Source organism: Cydia fagiglandana, chromosome Z (assembly GCF_963556715.1).
Source record: "Cydia fagiglandana chromosome Z, ilCydFagi1.1, whole genome shotgun sequence".
Taxonomy (NCBI): Eukaryota; Metazoa; Arthropoda; class Insecta; order Lepidoptera; family Tortricidae; genus Cydia; species Cydia fagiglandana.
Genome location: NC_085959.1, coordinates 26,637,828 through 26,659,385, shown reverse-complemented (window position 1 = coordinate 26,659,385; position 21,558 = coordinate 26,637,828). Strand labels below are relative to the sequence as shown.

The 21,558-nt window shown below is 36.9% G+C and overlaps 1 protein-coding gene and 1 long non-coding RNA gene across 2 annotated transcripts; one reads left to right on the top strand and one right to left on the bottom strand.

The window, feature by feature from the left end:
- Positions 1 to 8,443: 8,443 nt before the first annotated feature.
- On the bottom strand, positions 8,444 to 13,927 carry LOC134679106 (uncharacterized). Its single transcript, XR_010100290.1, has 2 exons — positions 13,700 to 13,927; positions 8,444 to 8,734 (listed from the first exon to the last, which is right to left on the bottom strand). It is a non-coding gene; the product is annotated as an uncharacterized LOC134679106 (long non-coding RNA).
- Positions 13,928 to 15,734: 1,807 nt separating this feature from the next.
- Positions 15,735 to 21,242, top strand: LOC134679405 (peptidyl-prolyl cis-trans isomerase). Its single transcript, XM_063538300.1, has 5 exons — positions 15,735 to 16,048; positions 16,888 to 17,079; positions 18,707 to 18,907; positions 19,866 to 20,038; positions 21,087 to 21,242. Exons 1-5 carry the CDS (start codon positions 15,839 to 15,841, stop codon positions 21,229 to 21,231), a joined length of 921 nt encoding a protein of 306 aa, XP_063394370.1. The 5' UTR covers positions 15,735 to 15,838; the 3' UTR covers positions 21,232 to 21,242.
- The last annotated feature ends 316 nt before the right edge of the window (positions 21,243 to 21,558 follow it).

Below are 21,558 nucleotides of genomic sequence, written 5' to 3'. Positions count from 1 at the left end.
CGGGTGTACATATATTTTATGTGTATCATTCGGTGAGGCTTTTGAGTCCACATGGAGTTTATCTCTATGTTTTAACCACCTATTTAATTAATTATACTCATTGGCTTTATAATACGTAGACATAATTATTTATTGAAAGTTGACTTTTTTCGACATCGTCATTTTTCCTTTAAGTCCACAGTCGCATAAATCATATCCATATGCTATTATCCCAATGCTATTAATTAAATGTATTCGGATATTTTTATTTATTTCGGATATATAAAAATATTTTCTCCAACATCCACGGAAAAATTCACAAACCATTATTGTCCTGTTTTAGCGGGCGGGAATTTATTATTGTTTTTAAAAATATGTACATACATATCCACTAAGAAAAATAAATTGTACAAATGTATTGAATGAAAGAAAAAGTTGTGCCTTTAACTTTTAAATACTTACTTAATTAAAGAGCGACATTGTTATTATAGTGTTGTCGTAAGATTGTTTTTAAAGATATTGAAACACTTTGTACCTATCTATACATAGTTAATGTTTTAGGTTTTTAATGCAGTTTTATGTCCTTCATTATAATGACTATTTGTGTAGTTGCCAAGCACGTCTTTTGAGTCTGTTGCATTTATGCCTGTATCGGTAGCAGTCTGCCTTGAGATTAAATTTTGCAATGTTTGTGTGTCTGATTCTTTTCGACAAAGTCATCACGTTCATACACATTGATTTGTTCCTCGATTAAGCTGTCTCATAGCAAGATCTCAACAATCGCTGCTTTCCTCGTTTACACTGTTAAGTGCTGCAGCTTGATTCATTGCTTGTTGTATAATTTTCTCGGCATAGGTGAATTTGTTCAACGCATACATTATGTAGCAGAGGCTTTAATTCTGACTGACGGCGTAAGAAACAGGATTCAGCTGTTTCGCCCTCTTGAATCGGTTCGCGCTCGTTGCGAAAACGAATGTGACACACAATAAGATTGTAAGAAAAATCTTCTAGAACACTGATAGAGAACTTAAAATTGCATGTGCGTAAAACTGCTTCCCTAATTCTTATTCGCATTTTTGTACCATCACGTCACTGGATGAATATAAGATTCGCGTCCTCCAAAGTCCCTCCAAATTCTAGTTCAAAATGTATATGACGAACTGCAAATTAATAAAATACTTATTTTTACGAACTGTAAATTCAGACAGACTTATCTTTACAAGTTCGTTTGGACTTTGTTGGTAGCGAATTGGCGCTGAAATATTGTTGAAAACCGATGTTTCATCTTCAGTAAAATCTAGAAGCCTATGGCGTTCCTCCAGAAGTCTTCTTCTTCTTATTATTCGTGTTCTTCATTACTGAAGGTCGTTTCTGTCTTGAAATGCCTTCACCGAGGCCTCGACGAGCTGCTTCCATTTCACCCTGTCTTGGGCTTGTCTAAGGGCAGTAGTGACAGTAAGTCCTGTAATGTTCCTTACTTAATCGGACCAACGGGTGGGCGGCCGTCCTCTCGGCCTCTTGCCATCCACTTTTCCAACAACAACCAGTTTCTCTAGGTTATCTGCTTAGTTCTACAATCAATCATTAATTCATTTAGAGATTGGACTCATTGTTTTAATACTTATTTCTTTAATGTCACATTAAATAATCTTATTACTATCCCGTCCCTAAACCAAGCTAAGTATGCACCATAGATTCCAGTCAATGACCTACTCCCATATATTGTCAAATACTCTCCCGTTCTCATAGAAATTCCCACATTCCTGAAACAAACATCCATTACCATCTCATGCAATACAAATGTTCCCCATCGGGACTCGAACCCGGGACCTCCACGTAAGCCTGACTTATTGTTTGATTAATTTATTAAATATTAATTATTTATTTACAAACAAGACATACACTGGCACTACTAAAAGAAAATTTCAGGCAGTTGATCGGTTAAGTTAACTCTCAGTGCTGTTTATTGGTATTTGGTAGGTATAATATTAATTAAACATACTATTATTGTAGCTAGTTCAGCAGCAGTACCTGGCAGAGTCTCTACTAAACCCTGCAGACTGGCTGGGTCTGTGGAGCAACCAGCTACCGCAGAATCCACCTGTGAGCGTTTCAAATTTTTAAGTTTACTCAATACGAGATAGGTTTTGAAGTTGAAATTGGCTATAAATTTACGAATATCTTTTGTAAGTACTTAAAAAATTCCATGTAAGTACTTAAACTGTTTACATATATTATTTTTTTTACCTAATAGATATACTAGTTATATACGTAATTATAAACATAAACGATGTACTTAATATTGAATTAAAGTCACTTATTTTTCATACAGGTAGCGCCGCGTCAAACATACCTACTCAGGCTACTCAGAATCGTATTTGAATTTTTTTTCTTGTATTATATAAATAATAACTAAATAATTTGCTAGTGTCCCAGACCGAATATAGGCTGAAGAACATGCCTAAATTAATTCAGATTTATTGAACAGTAAATTCAATAATTTATTGCCCCGGACACGAAAAAATGGCCCTGCTGAGAAATGCCCTAAAACATGTTATATAAAATGGCTTTGACAGTAACCCAGACGTTCATCTCACTTCTACTGGCCGAGCTGCGTAGCACGGCAAATTCCTCGCGCGGCTAGTTCCGTGTAGACCCCTCTATTGGAATTAGCACAATAGATACCCTAATTTGAAATGATATTTTTGAATTAATGACTTGTGAAACCTGTCATTATAATTAAGATTATATTTACCTGTTGTACAATTGCAGCATCTGATATTGTTGACCATTAAGGTCCTTATTGTATTAACAACATATTCTTTCGTCCCTGGTACTGCATACCGGCTGAGGCGTGTCCTCTTTGAATCATTGTAGGAGGAATTTTCAAAATGCCTCCCGCAAATAACATTGGATTTCTCATACAGGCATTTCAGAGATTTGACGGACCGGTTATAATCAGGCCAACAATATTTTGCCCTATAATATAATGTATTCGAGTAAAAACACAATGTTAAGGAATTCGCCTTCAGACGCATAGTACCAGAAACGCAATGTGCCAACATACTCATATGTCCAAATCCGCAAAACCCCAATTTCGTAAAGTACCAAGTTTGTAAAGTGACCAACTCGCAAAACACCAACTACGTTAGTTACCAAATCTGTAATTCGCATAGTACCAACTCGCATAGTACCAACTTTGCTAGTTACCAAAGCTGTAACACGCGGAGTAGAAACTTCGCTAGTGACACTTTGTGATCGCCAAAAATATCGTTACTCTACCGGGTGTACAATCCAAATGGGTCAGTATGGTGAAGTCGGAAACTATGAAACATAGCAAGATCTGTTCTTAGGAACCATGACGTCGATTTTAGCAACAAAGAAAACTGCATTCATAATTTATTTATTTATTTAATCTTTATTGCACAAAAGAAACACTATCGTACAACAGGCGGACTTAATGCTATAAAGCATTCTTTACCAGTCAACCTTCGGGCAAAGCAGAGAAGTTGTAGGCGGTGCAATATCAACACAACATAAATAGTAAATATAATACTTCTGCCTGCGGGCATACACATACGTACCTACATACATATAAATTTTAGATATCATGTTTCATAACAATATTTATTGCTTAAGATCTACACAATGGATATCTAAATAGAAATTTATCAATTAATGTAGAGCAGACGATGCAGTGACTTCAAGTAATTCCAGTACACTGTTGTATATTTTGACGATATCGGCTGCATGCACTTCATTGAAGTCTGTGAGTGTTGAGCTGTCCACAACAGCCCTCCAGTCCGCGAACATAGACACACGCGGCGGGAGACATTGACTTTATTTTACAAAATGTATCGACATACTATACGAGTAGATCTATAGCTTTACTTCCTTGTAACTCGATGACCACTGGCTTACCGCTGGGTATCACAGAAATAAAATAAACAATCTTAGAATCGGTGCTGTGGGCACAAAGGTATTCCTTTGATTCAAAGAAATGGACAAAATTCATGGGAACGACCAAGATTCGAACTTGTGAATCTCCAGTCCAATCAAGGGCGTAGCCAGAGCTAGCCAGTGAACTAAAAAAAACCGGACAAGTACGAGTCGGACCCACCGACGGTTCCGTACTTTTTTGTATCTTTGTACTTTTTTCTATCACGGTTCACGGTGATTGATAGATGGACAGATAGATTTACACTGGAGTCTTACTAGTAGGTTTTCCCGTTTTTACCCTTTGGGTACCGAACCCAAAAACCGTATAGAAAATGCGTCTCCGCGCGGGGTGAATGGCACCAAGGGGTTTGTTTTTCATCAATGGGTTTGTGACGTTTGTTTTCCATCGCATTCCATTCCATTACATTCGCAAAATCCTGCGGCTCTATTCTATAGCCAACCCGGGGTATATACATTGTGTTATGTACAATTTGAGCTCCAAGGAGGCGCAGCTGCACCTGCCTACATCCATGAGTCCAATCGACATATAAATTTATTTTCAGAATGAAAATATTTAGGTACCTTAAAATATTTTGTCCTACTCCCAATTTCGGAAACCGATGGAATTTAATAGACATGTCTTGCGAAGCCGTTGCTCCGCATTTGACACATTTCCGGTGTGCATTGCCGTAGTCTATAATTACATACATTCTTTAATAAATTATATTCTTTATTACATATATATATATATATATATATATTATTATGCCTAAATAGTAGTACTTCTACAATCTAAATAGTCCAATTATAAGACGATCCAGAGGCTGTCACAGGAGCAATGCCTCTGCGGAATCTTCGTATATTCCTCAATATTAGCGTAGAGGGATTGGAGGGGGAATAGATTCACAAAAAGAGTTCCAGCCAAGGCCCCTACCTTTATTGTTCTATTTGACGGCGCAGCAACTAGTATCATTTCTCTCTCCTCGCTCTTTTAAAATGCCATTTGTCAAAAAAGGACAACTATACTGTTGACAAGATGGACTTCAAATCCAAGTGGCCCCTTTTTAGGCGACCCGGGTTGTGCATGTGTGCGTAAAAACGTATATGTGTGCTCTTTTAGGCATGTGAAAAGTCGATTTTAATCATGTTATATATCGATAAACGCTACACAGCGGAACCAAAAAATAGCGATTAATTGAAGCTTCAATATCTTCGTTAAACATAAACATAATTGAAATGCTAATGGATAATGAATATATTATAATGTAATAAAATAATTCAATTATTGCGGACCACCTATTTTAATAGGTATTTATGTATTTTAATTAAATATCTGAACTTTCCCTTGGTTCTCTCCTGGGGCGTGACTACAAAATTGTGATCTGATAACCACAATAAAGAAAAAAAGCGTTTTTGTTCATTTTAGGTATAGTTAAACCTTTGAAGTAAAATTAAAATTGCAAGAAATGTCGGTAGTTTATCGATATGACTTTATCGACATGGCTACAGCAAAGTGGGTCGCTTTGTTAATCGTACACTAAACAAAAAGTGGTCCCACTGACAGCTCGCTTGGAAGGCATCTGTATATATTCTTATATCTATGGTTCCAGCCGTCAGATTTCTTAGCTGAGAGAATTAATACGACATTTAGCTCTAATTTTTTCGAACTTGATGTAATTTTCAATAGATATATTTTTTGCGTAAGTATTCTAATTCAGCCTCATTTCGTTCTTTTACCGCGGCAGAACACTGAGTCCCACCATGGTTGTGAGGGCTTATTATTGCGACGGACAAAGGGTTTTTTGAGAGGGATGGATTCCTCTGCTTATTTATGGATAGCAAAGACAAATGACTCGTGAGCAGAATTTAAATTGGGATGTGTGACAGAGAAGAGGGTCTGAATTTTGTCATCCAAAGAGTAAGAGTATTTGTCCCGGTCTTCTTTACCTAGAGATTGTATTTTAGTAACGGAGGGAGAGGGGCCGAAGAACTAAGGTTACCAGGTAAGGAAATAAATATAAGGAATAAGTGATCACTATTGTGAGATAGGGAACAGATATTCCATGATAGTTGAGGGGCTAAGTTGGAGGAACAAAGAGTTAAATCTACTGCTGAGGAAATCTGATTAGGGGCCGTACGTCTAGTTGACCTGCCGTCATTTAGACAAGAAAGGTTTAAATTATCAAGCGCCTGAAACCCAGCACGTTATGGTGACAGTTCAGGTCGCCCATAATAACAATCGGATTGGGGACATTCTTTAATTTCTCTAGTATAGAGAAGAATTCGTTCAGATTGGCTATAGTAGGATGCGGAATGTAAACTGAAACGTAAGAAATTGTATTAATGCTGGCTGCAACAATTATAAATATTATCAGAGAACAGGGAGTGGTACGTGATAGAAAGGGATTTTGTTATTAATTAAAAGGGCGGAACCATCCCACCCATCCATCCTGTCATCTCTTAGCGCTATAAATCCCGTCAATTTGAAGAATTGCTGGGGTTTATGCCAAGTTTCGCTTATGGCAAAAAGCATTGGCTTATATTTATTGCAGAAGTATGATAATTCAGATTTTTTGTTTAAAATACTACGCGAATTCCATTGTACTGCCTTACACATCTTGGAGTCTTTTATTTAGGATTACACACAGGGATTCAATTTTGGAAGCAGCGTGGTACGGTAAATTGTCTAGACTAAGAAGCATCAAAAGGGAAGATAGAAAGGAGTCAAGGACCTTGTCATTTAGTTGCGCATTCCCTCTGAAAGAGTCTTGGGGTTGGCGGATAGGCGGGGAGAGAGAAGAGTTGGCGTTGTCAGAGTGATTTTCTAAGTCTGCATTCGACTTTTCGCGGAGAGCACAACCATTTTGTGGATCAGGGATTCTGTAACTATTTATTATTGATTGATGGGCTACCTTGTCATGTACCGGATAGAGAGGAGCCCTGGGTGTCCTGGTGATAGCAATGGTTTTCTTGTAAGATGTTGTTGCAGCCGATTCATCAATTTCAGCGTAGGATCGTTTTGATGAGGGGAAGAGATGGGAGGCTTCGCTAAATGATATAGCCTCCTCTGACATACCCGCTACTACTCCTTCATTGCTTAGAGATCCTTTCGAATGATAAACATTCTTGCTTAACGTTGAAAGTCGGGACAAAAGCAAGGTAACGAGAGTTATCTTTATTAACTGTTTGTGTTCCTGTTAGCAGAAAGATCGTTAACAAAGTCAAGGCTTAACCGATTCCTGCCTATCTTACGAATTCCCCCCTCGAGCAAACCTTTAACATTATTAGAGCACAAATACTGTCCAAACTTCACGGGGTGTAGAGAAATATCATGTGTATTATCAGAACATGATCTAGCTTCATCTGTACGTGAATCACTGCCTACCAATGGGGGGCGATGCTGACGCTTGAAACTTCGTTGGTTGAGTTACTTTTGTTTTCTTAGGAATGGCAGTCGAGGTCTCTTTTATATTATTCGCGGGTCTTTTGAGGGATGATGACTTAGCTAATACGTACTCTTCTTCCCTATCAGGAGATGTTGATGCTACGCGATCACCCGCCGGATGACTTAACGGTGAGTTAACTCCATCGTAAGATTATCGGTCGGCCTGGGTAATGGGTTAGAAGAACCCAGATCTTGCCGATCTGTTACGTGATTGCCAACTTTTTAATTTTGCCTACATTTCGAAGAGTTAGTAAGTATAACTATGTTCATTTTAACTACTTTTCAACTCCTCTATAGTGATAGTTACATTTCGCCATCTTTACCATTTGGCCAACTTTTAACCTTCATATGATTTGATTATTTTTGCCGAATAATAAACTTGCCCATATATTTTTTCTTACACTGCAATATTAGTTGTCGTGTCGTGTCTAAGTTGTCGCGAAAAGTTGTGTCATTCAAACGGTTGTTTAAATCGCGCCGAAAAAGCTGCCGTGCGAACGGGGCCTAAACGTCCAAAGAAATAGGAGGCTGATTATTGGGTCGTGCATTGTTTGGCCGTTTATTAACCGGAATGTCAACTGCGAATCGAAGAAAAAAAACTTGTTGGCGGTGGCCGGCGGCGCCGGCGGCGGCGTCAGCGTCATTTCATTTTGGTAACATCAACCATAGATATCAACACTGAAAATATACTTGGTCAAGCAGATCTTGTCAGTAGAAAAAGGCGCGAAATTCAAATTTTCTATGAGACGCTATCCCTTCGCGCCAACATTTTTCAAATTTGCCGCCTTTTTCTACTGACAAGATCTGCTTGACCAAGTTTACATGCGATTCCCATTAAGCATAGAGTAACTTATATATACTGAGATAGAGTATACACTCAGCATTGAGACGCTACGCCATCTAGCGAAATATTCCAAACTAACTGGCACAAGGGTAATTTTTTAGGGAAATTTCAAATCTGTTCATGGTTGATTAGGGTAATAAAACTATTCTTTGTATAGTTAAATTAATTTATTAAATAGTTTGATTACCCTAAAAACGAAAAGCATCCTGATAATCATTGAGTAAAACTACTTTAAAAATTGTTAAATTACTTTATTTACCAAATTTTATAACATTTAACAGTAATTTTAAACAAATCCACTAACAAAGTTACAGCAATACAACAAAGAGTACTATAAAAATCTTTTAACAATTTAAAATACAATATACTCGTCATATCTTGACGAGTAAGCAAGTTATCGTAAGCCCCCGGATGATCCGGATCTAGGACCTATGATCACCTAGGTACTTACTAATGGAGCCTTTGACAATCGAACTGGAAATACAAATTCTTTATTGCAGTAACTAATAATACATTGCAATCGATACCTATAGCACTGAGCATATAATCACTACGTTTTAAGAGTCGGCACTTTCGAACAAGCCTTAAACCGAATTATGAACGTACATTGTGCCAACACACCAAATACATGTCAATATTGCCAACACAAAAAAAAACAACACTAGGGCTTGCCACTACTGGCGTACCTACTCTTTATCGATATCGATAAATGTGCGATACAGTCGCCATCAGATATATCGGAGCGGCCGAGGTGCTCAAAAATATCTGAACACGCACCTAGTGCCATGACAATAGAGGCGTGTTCAGATATTTGTGAGCACTTTGGCCGCTTCGATATATCTGATGGCGACTGTACATGCTGCTGTACTGTACTATAGTAACAGTAAATTTTGAGTATCACTAGGATTAATAAAATAAAAGCAAAATATAAAAATAATTTTATTTAACATATTAAAGATATGATACAGATAGTTTATTATTACAATACGCTTATGTTATGAACGTAAAGTTTGTATGGGGTTAAAGTTTTCTTTTGAGCTACGAATTTGAAACTTCGTTAAAAGATATATTATTTAAATACAAGAAAACTAATTTCAGCGTTTTTGAAAATTCAACCTCTAAAGTGATGAAAAAGGGGTTGAAAGTTTGTATGGATATCAAACATTTTTTCGAGTGTTGGACTTGAATCTTTGTATTTAGGGATATTATTAGAAGACAGGAAAAGTAATTTCAGCGTTTTGTAAAATTCATCCCCTAACAGGGTTAAAAAGGGGTTGAAAGTTTGAATCCATTACAAATGGTTTTGAAACTTCTTAGAAAGGCATAATAGCCGTATGCAAAAAAAAGTGATTGCAACGTTTTTGGAATTTCAACCCCTAAGGGGGTTAAAAAGGGGATGGAAGTTTGTCTGCGGGTGCAAATTTTATTTTAAGCAAGGAACTTGAAACTTTGTAAAAACGTTTTTAATTAAAATACAAGAAAACTCATTTCAGCATTTATGAAAATTCATCCCCTAAGGTGGTGAAAAAGGGGTTGAAAGTTTGTATGGAGATCAGATATTTTGTGAGTGCGGAATGCGGAACTTGAATCTTTGTATAAGGGCATAGGTACCTATTATGAGAATACAAGAAAAGTAATTTCAGCAACCAACATCAAAATCCACTTGACTTAAAACTTCATACAACTTGCTAAAAAATGTCAACATTGCTTGGATATGAAAATTATAGGTACTAAAGATGTAAAATGTTGAAGATAAGATTCCACGCGGAGGAAGTCGCGGTGTTGCCCGCGACTTCGTCCGCGTGGAATTGATATTGCATACTCGTAATTACATATATTATTTTGCAGCGCTTCTTAGTTGAGCTATCTTTGCAGCGTTCGCAGAAATTTCTTCTGTTTTAATAATATCCGAATTTAATATTTGGCACTGTCTTCTAATTAAGATTTTGGTCACAAGCCAAAATAATTGTTTTTTCATGAAATCCTCATGTTCCTTACATGTCCACCAGGTTATGTTAATGTTTGCCGCAAAAAGTGTGCAAAACATTTGCCCGACATTTTCTTTATATAATAAATGACTATTTTTTTCAAAATAGTTTTTCGCTTCCTCAATTGTACGACACAGCTGGATAGATGGGTACGTTAATGATTTCTTTTCTTGCCACCACTCCCGCAAGCTTATAAATTTATACATTGGGTGATCTGTAACATCTTCCAGTTTCAGCAAATTAGAACACATTTGACAGCTTACGTTCTTCAACAGTCTATAAGCTATGTAACCGCTTAAATATACAATAGGTTGATTTTCTATGTCTGTTAAATCTGTTTCAATTTGCTCCTCTAATTCATTTTCAGGTATCATTAAAACAGGATATTCTTCTTCTTCATTGGTAGTCATTGATGTGAGTTTCTCATCACCATCAACATCATGTTGGTATAATGGATTGACAAGCAATAACTTGTTCAAATCTTCTTCGCAATTAGATCCTCGGTTATGTGGTGCATTCATTCCAGAAATATGAATTGATTTCAATGCACTTACAAAATGTGTGCAGGTAGGATTTCGATTTGTGCCCGGCTATTCTGTCGTATAAGTCCGAATAGGTTTTCAAGAGCGTCTTGATTCAGTGAGCGTAAATTCAAATAGTTAAATCCTTGATTCTTACAATAACACCAGATATCTTTAAGCGAATTTATGGTTACAATATAACCTTCCACGCATCTGACTCTTTTTAATCTTAACCTGCTATCTGATTTCATGAACTCCATTGACTTCAGCTTTTTCAAAAAACTATTCCAGATTTCTATGTGATTGGTTTTACGAGACACATTTTGTCTTCGTCCCTTTATTACATCTTTTGGGTTTGATGGGCCATTAGTAGAATCAAATAAATTATTAAGGTCCCGTACTACCTCGGATGTTTGTGCCACTTCTTTTCCGTACTCTGTGTCTTCATATTTTTCTGCAATCATCTTTAGAATAGCTGCGAAAGTATTACTTAGAGTTTGAGCGGCATATTTCACTTTCATTTTATGTTTTTGTTTTGGATCTAGCATTACAGAAGATATTTTATGAAAGTACAACATTCCAGTATTTATGGCTTCTGCGTCACGTAAGTGTTGCCACTTAGCCACTTTACCGTCAAATTTCATAGACCCGGCTTCATAAAAGTTATTTCGAATTGACTTGAATAAGTGGGGAACGTCAAAAACTGTATATATTTTTCTCTGATTCACTAGAAAATAGTTAGCAGTAGACGGTAAATGTGATAACTTTTTGAGCAATGTTTAATGCTCCGCAGTTTGTCGGTCCTTGATCACAAACCGTACTGATGACTGTGAAACCAATATCTTCAACAGTGGCAATAATTTCCTTGATAATACTCAATAAGTTTTCTGAGGAAATAGTGCCTTTAACGAAATAAAACGCCAATGGCTGTTTATATTTGTTGCGAATTCCTTGAAGCATAAAGACTAGAGCTTTATCTGCTATCTCGTTTTTCCTTCCGCGGTATTCTCCAGATCCGTAGTCAACATATCCCTCAACTTTATCTGAACATTCATTGTAAATTAGCCGCTTTTCTAATGATATCTCATCAAACAATAACGCGCAGATTTTGTCATTTGGTAACATAGTTGAAGCTTTCTCTTTTAACATTTTCAGAGTTGAGGTATTAATGCCAGGATTAATTTCTACAGCTTTAAGTAAGCGTTGAATTGTTCGAACACTGGGCAAAGGCATTATATGCTGCAGAAAACGGTATGTCTTGGGTGACCTCTTAAAAATTTGTAAAGCAGAAATTTTGTTAATTAAATTCCATCGCTTGTTTGTATAGTACATACATAGTTGTTGTTACTCTGTGGCTCACATATTTAGCTACATATTTATATTCCGGTTTATTTTACACATATTTATATGTATGTTTATGTGTGCCCACTTGGATATCTTATATGTGTGTGTAAATTAGTATCGTTAAGTGGCCAGTTACTAATGTAAAAAGTTCGATTCTTATAGGATATCTACTATGGACAAAACGAGCATAGGGATATCGCCGCGGCATCTTAAAAGTTTAATGGTCATTTTTATACTTTGTCAATTATATTTTCCACCAAATATATATTGAGACAATAAAAAAGGGTCATTTTTATACTTCGACAAACATATAACTAGTAAAAATTATACAGGGAGGAAATTATCCGAGTGGACATTTTTATAAACCGTCATTTTTCCTTTAAGTCCACAGTCGCATAAATCCCCCCTCCCCCAACGTGATCTATCGTGAGTTTTTCGTGACCTCCCCTAAAATAAAGATTTAAATGGGGCTCCCATACAACAAACGTGAACGTTTTTGACCAAAGTTAAGCAACGTCGGGAGTGGTCAGCACTTGGATGGGTGACCGTTTTTTTTTTGCTTTTTTTTTTTTTGCATTATGGTACGGTACCCTTTGTGCGCGAGTCCGATTCGCACTTGCCCGGTTTTTCAAACTCTGGAACAATAGGGAATGACGACAGAATTTCGTCCGAGAGGGGCGCCTTGAGATTTAGGCTTGGTACCGCATTCCTTTTTAGCCTGTTTCCATTTTTGTTGAAGGCAGTTGGTGGAAAATGATCTCCACAAATAAATTTATTTTCGTTTAATATTTGTATGGGTAAATATACCAAATCTTCGTTGCCGGTCAACTTTACCCATAATCGACATCTGAAATAAAGGGATTATCGACAAGTTGTTCGCACACTATTCGTGTCCTTAGGTTACCTAGTTTTTTACAAGAAGAACCTATTCACAGAATGTTTTCGTTTTAATCAAGGATTGTAAACGATAAAAACTGCTCCAAACTAATTAAATTAGTATCTGGTAACGACTCAAAATGAAAATATCGCATAAAACATCAGTTTATCGACCTGTTGGGGTCAAGCGGAAATCTCGCCAAAAATATATCAGAAGTTAATCTTCTTACACGCCTGACCCCACAAACTTCACATTTTCGCAAAGATTTGCCCCCCATTTAAGTAAAAGAGAAAATAATTTTGTCTTATACTCAAAAATAATCACTTAATATTACCGCTGTCACGAAAATTTAAAATGACGGTTGACGTTTTACCGATCATACCAACCTAAAGAAAAGTAAGTATAATACGACTAAGTTGAAAGCAAGTATGGTATGTGCTACCAAAATGCAACAACAGTCATTTTAATTCGATAAGATTATTTCTATGCCTCAATGTTGGTAACAAGTACGTTCATAGTTTATCATAGTATGGGGTGTCGATGGGCTGACCTATAGTTCGTTTTTTTAGCATTAGAAAGAACTCCATAGAAGCAAGCGTGCAGTTTTTATCAGGGTCTTTAATTGTTAATAATTATTGAATTATCTAATGAAGCATGGTTAATACATATACATAATTTACTTCAAATTATTACCGCTATAAGTGCCGGATTTGGACCACAAGCTTACTTCTGCGAAGTTCTTTCTAATGCTAAAAAAGGGACTGTAAGCATATTCCAGGTAGGTACATTATAATTGTAAGTGGCAAACCAATATGTCAGTAGGAAAAGCGTAAATTGATATTTGCCGTTTGTACTGGTCTGGTGGTGGTGTTTGTATAGGTACCTACAAGTCGCGCGAGTGTCTAATAATACCTAAGTTAAACAGTATAAGCTTAGTGGTCTGCCTGATTATAAAAAAAACATATAATTATCAGGTAGTCACAATTTATATTGCCTACTACCCATATTTTACAATATTAAAAATACGTGCATAGAAATAAATATTAAAATACATTTTTGTAATATATTATACTACGTGCCGTCCTACAAGGTTAAGTAGGATGCCTCTTGGGTCCTACGGATCCTACAAGCCCCGCCCACCGTTGTAGTCCGCCGCGTAGGATTGTGTGTGGGTTGTCGTCCTACGTTTGGCCTACCGTGTTTGACGTATGACAACAGTGCGCGCCATTTTTTTTTAATTTATAAAGTAAATCGCTGTTTTTGGGACCAGAAATCACCCAATCACTCCAACAAACAATGGAGGAATAGGCATTGCAACAATTATTACCAATACTTAAGAAATATGACGCTCTCGGGCGAATTTTTAGCAGTTTCTTTTCCCACACTCTTTTTTATTTTTATCCAATAACAAAAAAATCCATAGCAGAAGAGCTATTTTCTTTTTTTTTAATTGCACGTACCTAACATTTTCAAGAGTAAGTAGACCGACACTTGTGAGAAACGAAGCAGTACTGGTGAATGGACGGCAAAACAGCTATTTCTTGCTCCGTAGTCCTGCAAGGCGACCTACAGCGTAGGATGGTGTGTGAGCCCTACGCCGTAGTCCTGCGAGGCGGACTACACGGTAGGAGTGTGAATGTGGGGCTAGGTGGGGAATAAAAATGTGAGACTGTGACAAGGACAAACAACAATAGCGCTTTCTCTGCTACTCCTACTGAAAGATACATAAAACTATCCCGTTCGGTCATTTCCCCTCATGCCTGATCCAGTTATAGGTACCTACTAGATTCATGGTTTTGACTAGAGTGTAAAGTTAGACTAAGAAAAGTCTGCAACGATTTTTATAGCACACGCAGTGCAAGTGTTATTTTAAACGCCAAACTTGCACTGCACTGCGTATGCTATCAAAATCGTTGCAGACTTCTTTTGGTCTAACTCTTGTAGTATTTTAGGAAAAACTAACCGGAAAATAGCATGAATTATACAGCTTGGCAAAAAGAGTAGGAATTAAAAAGTGGCAACACTGTAGTGTCGTCCCGTTTTCTTATACAAATTGGTTTGAAAGGGACGACACTACAGTGTTGCCACTTTTTAAAATCTACTCTTTTTTTGCCAAGCTGTACACATTTGTATAATCCGTTTCGCATGTACTAATCAGCTTGAGCGATTATTATACATCGATAGGGTATAAGTAAATACAGAAAAACACATGGCCGCGCGCCGCGTCGGTACAGGCCTGTTAGCACTATTATTTTAAATTTTCCCGCTCGGTATTTTACTTACGAGAGTTGCCGCATCCCCGAACGCAGCAAAGTTTCTCAGATGCGGCCATTGTCTTCGCCGCCGAGTAACGATATTCATAAATTACAAAAAACGATATGCAGATAATCAGGTTACACGAAAAGTCAAAAAGACAATTTAAAAGACAGTTTTGGTAATCTTTTTTTATTTCATTGCAGTGACAAAAGTATAGCCGGTCAAACAACTGCGTCAGTAGAAAAAGACGCGAAATTCAGATTGTCTATGGGACGATAACTTATCGCGCTTATATTTTTTTAAATTTCCGCTTTTTTACATACCATAAATACTGATAGTCGTAACAGACTACCGCACCGCTGTTTTTCTGCGTATAACTAAACGCTGAGCACCGTGAAATGTTGCATCAGGAAATAAAACAAGTGGATGAGGGGTAAAATGTTTGCCGTTACCGGCTCGGAGTGTTACCGGCGACATCTCTAGATTCATTGACAAGACATATGCCCCCATACTTCATATTGATAGTTCTAAGTGAAACAGCCCTGCCATTAAGTTCATCTTTTGTGTGCCAAAGCAGACTTTTCTCAGTCTAAATTGGCTCATTGTTTTATTTGAGGTCGTGACGTGTCAAAAACTGCATTTAAAATGACAAGCAAACCTAATTCTAAGCGCACAATTTATGTTGGTGGCTTATCTGAGGAAGTAAATGAGAAAATTCTTAACGCCGCGTTTGTGCCCTTTGGAGAGCTTGTTGATGTCCAAATACCACTGGATTATGAAACTGAGAAGCACAGAGGTTTTGCGTTCATTGAATTTGAGAACGCTGAGGATGCTTTGGCTGCCATCGATAACATGGTAAGTGACATGATCGTTTATTCTACATTTTGGGCATATTAATGTTATTAAACTTCAGTATTGTACTATGAACTTATTTCTTACTACACGTTTGAAAAACACACTCGGTTGTTTTGCTAGTGACAGGTACATCTAATTCTAAAGGTACAAAATGTTTGTGCCTGATTGACCTGATAACCTAGTTACATGGATTTTGCTTAAATCTATTAAGACTAATTTGCTGATAATGTATGGCTTTTCTGCCAGATTCCCCCTTACACCCAGTTAACAGGGTCACATAGTTTCAACTAAATTCAATTTCCTATTGCTAAAGTTGGTTTGCTTTAGCCTTAAAAATATGGGTTTGGTAAGTAACATTAGAAGAACAGCCAAATGCTTTAGCAGACAAGTTTGGAATATATTTAAATTAATACTTCTATCCAAAATTACATTAAATGTGCTCCAATATTATCTTGCTCTAACAAATTGAGATCTGAGAAAGTAGTTGCAACTCCAACATGAAAGAAGAGGAAATCCTCTTTTGTTTGGAATCATCATCATAATAAATATATTTTTTATTCAATCTTCTTTCTGTTCAACTTCATACCTTCCTTTCGTCGTCTTTACCTCATCTAAAACGCTCAGCGTGTGCTGTGTGTAGGTGTTTTTTATTATTTTCCCAGATCCGGTCCGGGTCCGGTAGCTCCTAAAAAGTGCCGGATTCAGCCGGATTACCGGATCAGTCGGACCTTAGATAGTGTGTTAGGACTGTTAGGTCATGGGACTTGGTGTGGCTAAGGGGCTTTTTATCTGTAATAAAAAACAATGCTGACTATCAATTGTATTATTGGTATTTGCAGAATGATTCAGAGCTGTTTGGACGCACAGTCCGCGTTAATATAGCTGCACCACAGCGCATAAAAGAAGGCTCAACTCGCCCTGTCTGGTCGGAAGACACATGGCTCCAAAAACATGCTGGGGAAACACTGCCTCTAGCCAAAGATGGTGCAGAAGATGAAGCGAAAGAGGTGTCGGTATCTCAGGCTAACATTGTAAGTTTCGTTACATACAATAGATATTAATAAATTTCATATCATGTTAACATTGAAATAAATTAGGGGTCATCCATTAATTACGTTACACCAATTTCTAGGTTTTTTGACCCCTCCCCCCCCTTGTCACACTTGGTCACATTTGGCAAACCCCTCCCCCCCTAGTGTGACGTCACATTTTTTCTACGAAATCGCCAAATCGAATTAAGTAAGTACCTACGTATTATTAATATTTTATCAAAATATTTTTGACGATATAAATATTAGTAATTTTATAACCCAAAACTGCTTAGGAAAGAAAATTAAACGATTAAAAACTATTTTCGTTTTAAAAACTTGTTATTTAAATGTACAGCGAACTAAATAATTTAAATAAATTTTCGGTTACTGATGAAGTTAAAGTGACGTCACAAAGTTTGTGTCTCCCCCGTCCCCCATGTCACAATGTCACATTTTCTTGACCCCCTCCCTCCCCCTAAACGTGTGACGTAATTAATGGATGACCCCTTAGTTCACACATCATCATTACCAAAAATGCAATATCATTTCCATCTATAAAAGAGTCATTAACGTAGAATGGTTGTTATCACTATCTTAGGGCTGGTACAGACAGACTGCAAGCAAACTGTAATTTGTAAAGGACCTGCACGCCGACTGCACGACAACTGCAACGCTGGCGTGCAGTTCCCATACAAGTTGCAGTTGGGTTGCAGTCCATCTGTCTGTACTAGCCCTGATGCAAATGATTTCGTCTAGTTCCGCGCAACAATTTTGTTTATTTTAATAAATTTTACACATGAACATATAATGACCCAGTAATGGGAACCATAATAGCAATGTTTAATGTAGTTTATTTTGATCGTATAATAAAATTGCATGAGACTTTTATTGCTGAAAAAAAGGAGTTTTCAAAAACGTTGTCCAAATCATATTGTCCTCTCTTACTACACTGCTGCATGCATGGGCTCGAAACAAAATTGTCAGTACATTGCCAGAGCCCTATTGCTTTCCCTGGTAATAGCCCTTTTCACATATGTTGTAATCCTACCCGTCAAAAAAAAAAAAACCTTATTTTTTTTCTTTCAGAACAAACGGTATTTCTTGTATTTGGATTTAGATATTGCAGAGTATTACCATATAAAATTAAATTACATTAGTATACTTAAGCATTAAATAATAGTAATTTTTAATCAAAAACATTATTTTTGAACAAACGCGAGAACCTCGAAAAATGGGGTCACCTGACGAAAACATATGCATCGGGGCTCGTATAGGCCCTTACTTTCTTATTTTCCAAAAGCGATACTTAAGCCACAAATGTTTGGATAAATCAGGGCTCGGAACCGCTATTTTTAAAAAACCCCCAAATAGACCAATATTTTGAATTATTTTATGCTCTTTACGTAAGACTGTATCATGTATTTAGGTAACGAATTTGTGTTATCAGATTGTCCAATTAACAAAGAAATAATAAAACAAAGAACGAAAAAGAATGTAATAATACTGGTATTTTTCTATGGAGCAAAAACCGGTTTCCGAGCCCTGGGATAAATACCATAAATATACTCAATATATAGCCACCTGTTACGTTAGATAGATGTAATAACAAATTATTATTAATTTTCAGATTCCGGCCAAACCTGCAGAGAAACGGAATCCTCAAGTATATTTTGACATAAGTGTCTCAAAGCAGGAACTTGGACGGATAATTATTATGCTACGAGCTGATGTTGTGCCCAAAACTGCTGAAAACTTTAGAGCTTTGTGTACGCACGAGAAAGGATTTGGGTACCAAGGCAGCAGTTTCCATCGAATAATACCCGATTTTGTATCCTTTATTTAAGAATCTTGAAATGTTGCTTTTTGCACTATTCGTTGACAGGTAGGTAACAAAGTTTTGTGAAACAATAAATAAACATTGTTGTGCCTATCTCAAAATCCCAAAACAAATGAAATAAAGGCAAGCAAACTCCAAAATTACAACAGTGCTAATGGTTTAGTTAGTAGCTTATACCATCATTAAGAGTTGTTGAACTTTTTCTATTCATTAAGTTTTTTTGCTATTTTGAGGTTTTGTGCATATTATGAAAGGTCACTTCAATTCTAATTGCATTATATGTATATGAGCTGTTTTTACATTTTTATATTAACCTAATTTCTAAATAATTACCGTCACTGTGAGATGGTGGTCTAGCTAGATGGTGATCTGGCCCACCGTAGAAACTTAATCTTCTAGGTAGTCTTTTTTGCATCGAACTCGACCTTGACTGACGATGGTAGCTCCGTACCACCCGCCATCCCCAGTTTTGCCATAAATCTCTATCACGCGGAGGGGTATTCGTCGGCAGATGCTATTCTTGAACATTCATATGTGTAGCGGGCTAGACGGCATACCTGTTGGTATGCCCTCTAGCCCGCAAATATGATAGTGTGTAAAAAAAAAGATGTGCACAGGTTCTTAAAGGGTCGGCAACGTGCATGTATCACTCCTGGAGTTGCAGGCGTCCAAAGGCTACGGCGACCGTTTACCACTAGGCGGGCCAAATGCTTGTTTGCCACCAAAGTGGTAAAAATACCTTAATCTGACAGTTATTTAGTCTATCAATATTATGTTAATTTACTTAAGTTTCACAAGCCGTAGTCGCATTTGGAAAGTCCATCTGCGGTAAGAAATTATCTGCTTTCGCGAATTTTATGGTATGGTATTTTAAGTATACAAGTAGCAATATCTTTTAAGTTGTATATTAGAAGCTATAAACCTTTGAACCTTAACTTATATATATCAGATGTGTCAAGGTGGAGATTTCACGAATCACAATGGCACTGGTGGAAAATCTATTTATGGGAGAAAATTTGATGACGAAAACTTGACACTCAAACACTCAGGACCAGGCGTGTTGAGTATGGCTAATTCTGGTCCAAACTCCAATGGGTCTCAGTTTTTCCTCTGCACTGCAAAGTAAGAATATGGCAAAATATTTTTGACGTTATTCATAAAGCAATACAAGTCTCAATTAATCATTTGTCTTAATCTGTCATTTTGACTTATGATTTTGTAAGAAAGAGATAAATCATAAAATAATTGAAGCTTGTAAAGTTGTATGAACAAGGGGCTCTGGGGCCCTAATTTGTAAACAAAAGGCTTTGTTTCTTGTTACACCATTTCGTTAATGTTTCTTTTATGTGTAACCATTTCGATAAAAAAGCAACTATCGTGATAGTATTCAGACCCAACAGGAGTGGTAATTTCTTCATACAAAGGTACTCGACTGTTTCCTCCGTGGGTTTTATATGCTAGAGCAATGATTTTTTCAACACAGATTAATATTGTCAATATCTGTGTCGGACCGTTTTGCTTTTTTTGATATTTTTGTTTTTTAAGGCGCTATAGCCCTTCAAAAATGGCCTAATTTACTATGCCGCAATGAGAGGCGTAGTATTCAAAACTGATATCAATTAGCCAAAAAAGCAAAGCGGTCCGACACAGATAATTTCATAATCATTTAGATTTTCAAGTTTGGTTAAGTTTTGGAGGAGGAAACAGTCGAGTACGAAACCTCCATGTTTGAGATTTTTACGCAGGATTTTTCGCCTTGTGCTTATCGCACTAGTTTTAGTAGCAGCTTCCGTTAGCGAGACGGGTATATTTACCTAATATATTTAAAACTCAGCTCCTGTTTCGTCTTAAGATTCAAATTTTAGTACAGATTATTCGAAACCCAATCAGCCACGCGGATGGCAAAAACAACAGGGCTTTATTTTTGGATATAACCAATCTTGTTATCTCTGAATGGGTTGTTTCATGAATTTGAACCATATAAATAGGCTGGTAAATTAATTGGTATTTAAACGGCTTGTTACCGTTTACTTATGACGGCAATTTTAGTAATTGTAGCTCATTGCATACAGCAATCAATACCCTTTGTTGAACAGCTTAGGCTCCGAGCCGAAAAAATAATTTCATAAAATTCATACTATACCTACTGTATATTGTATGTTTGTTTCAGAACTGATTGGCTAGACGGAAAGCACGTTGTGTTTGGCCATGTCATATCCGGATTGGATGTATTAAAGAAAATAGAAAGATATGGCAGTAAAAGTGGGACAGTTTCTGCCAAAGTAATAATAAGCAATTGTGGTGAATTACAATAATTTAAGATTTCCGCACAGTTTCAATATCCCAAACTACTTACTCACTACATGGCTAAAATTCTAAATTATGATTGTAAACTCGTGTCCTACCGTCTATTTGAATAAAACTTATTTCGTGCAAGATATCCATAGTAAACTTAGGTACCTAATACAAAAAAAAAACTTTTACAATGATAAAATTCAGTATTAGTACATTACTAAAGAGGCCGGGACGAAAGGGGTTGCCGGCCGAAGACATATAGACGGCCGAGCTAAGCGAGGCCGGATAGGTCTGAGCGCGGGCAACCCCATTTCCCGCCGAGGTATGTATAGTGCTTTTCTCAAACA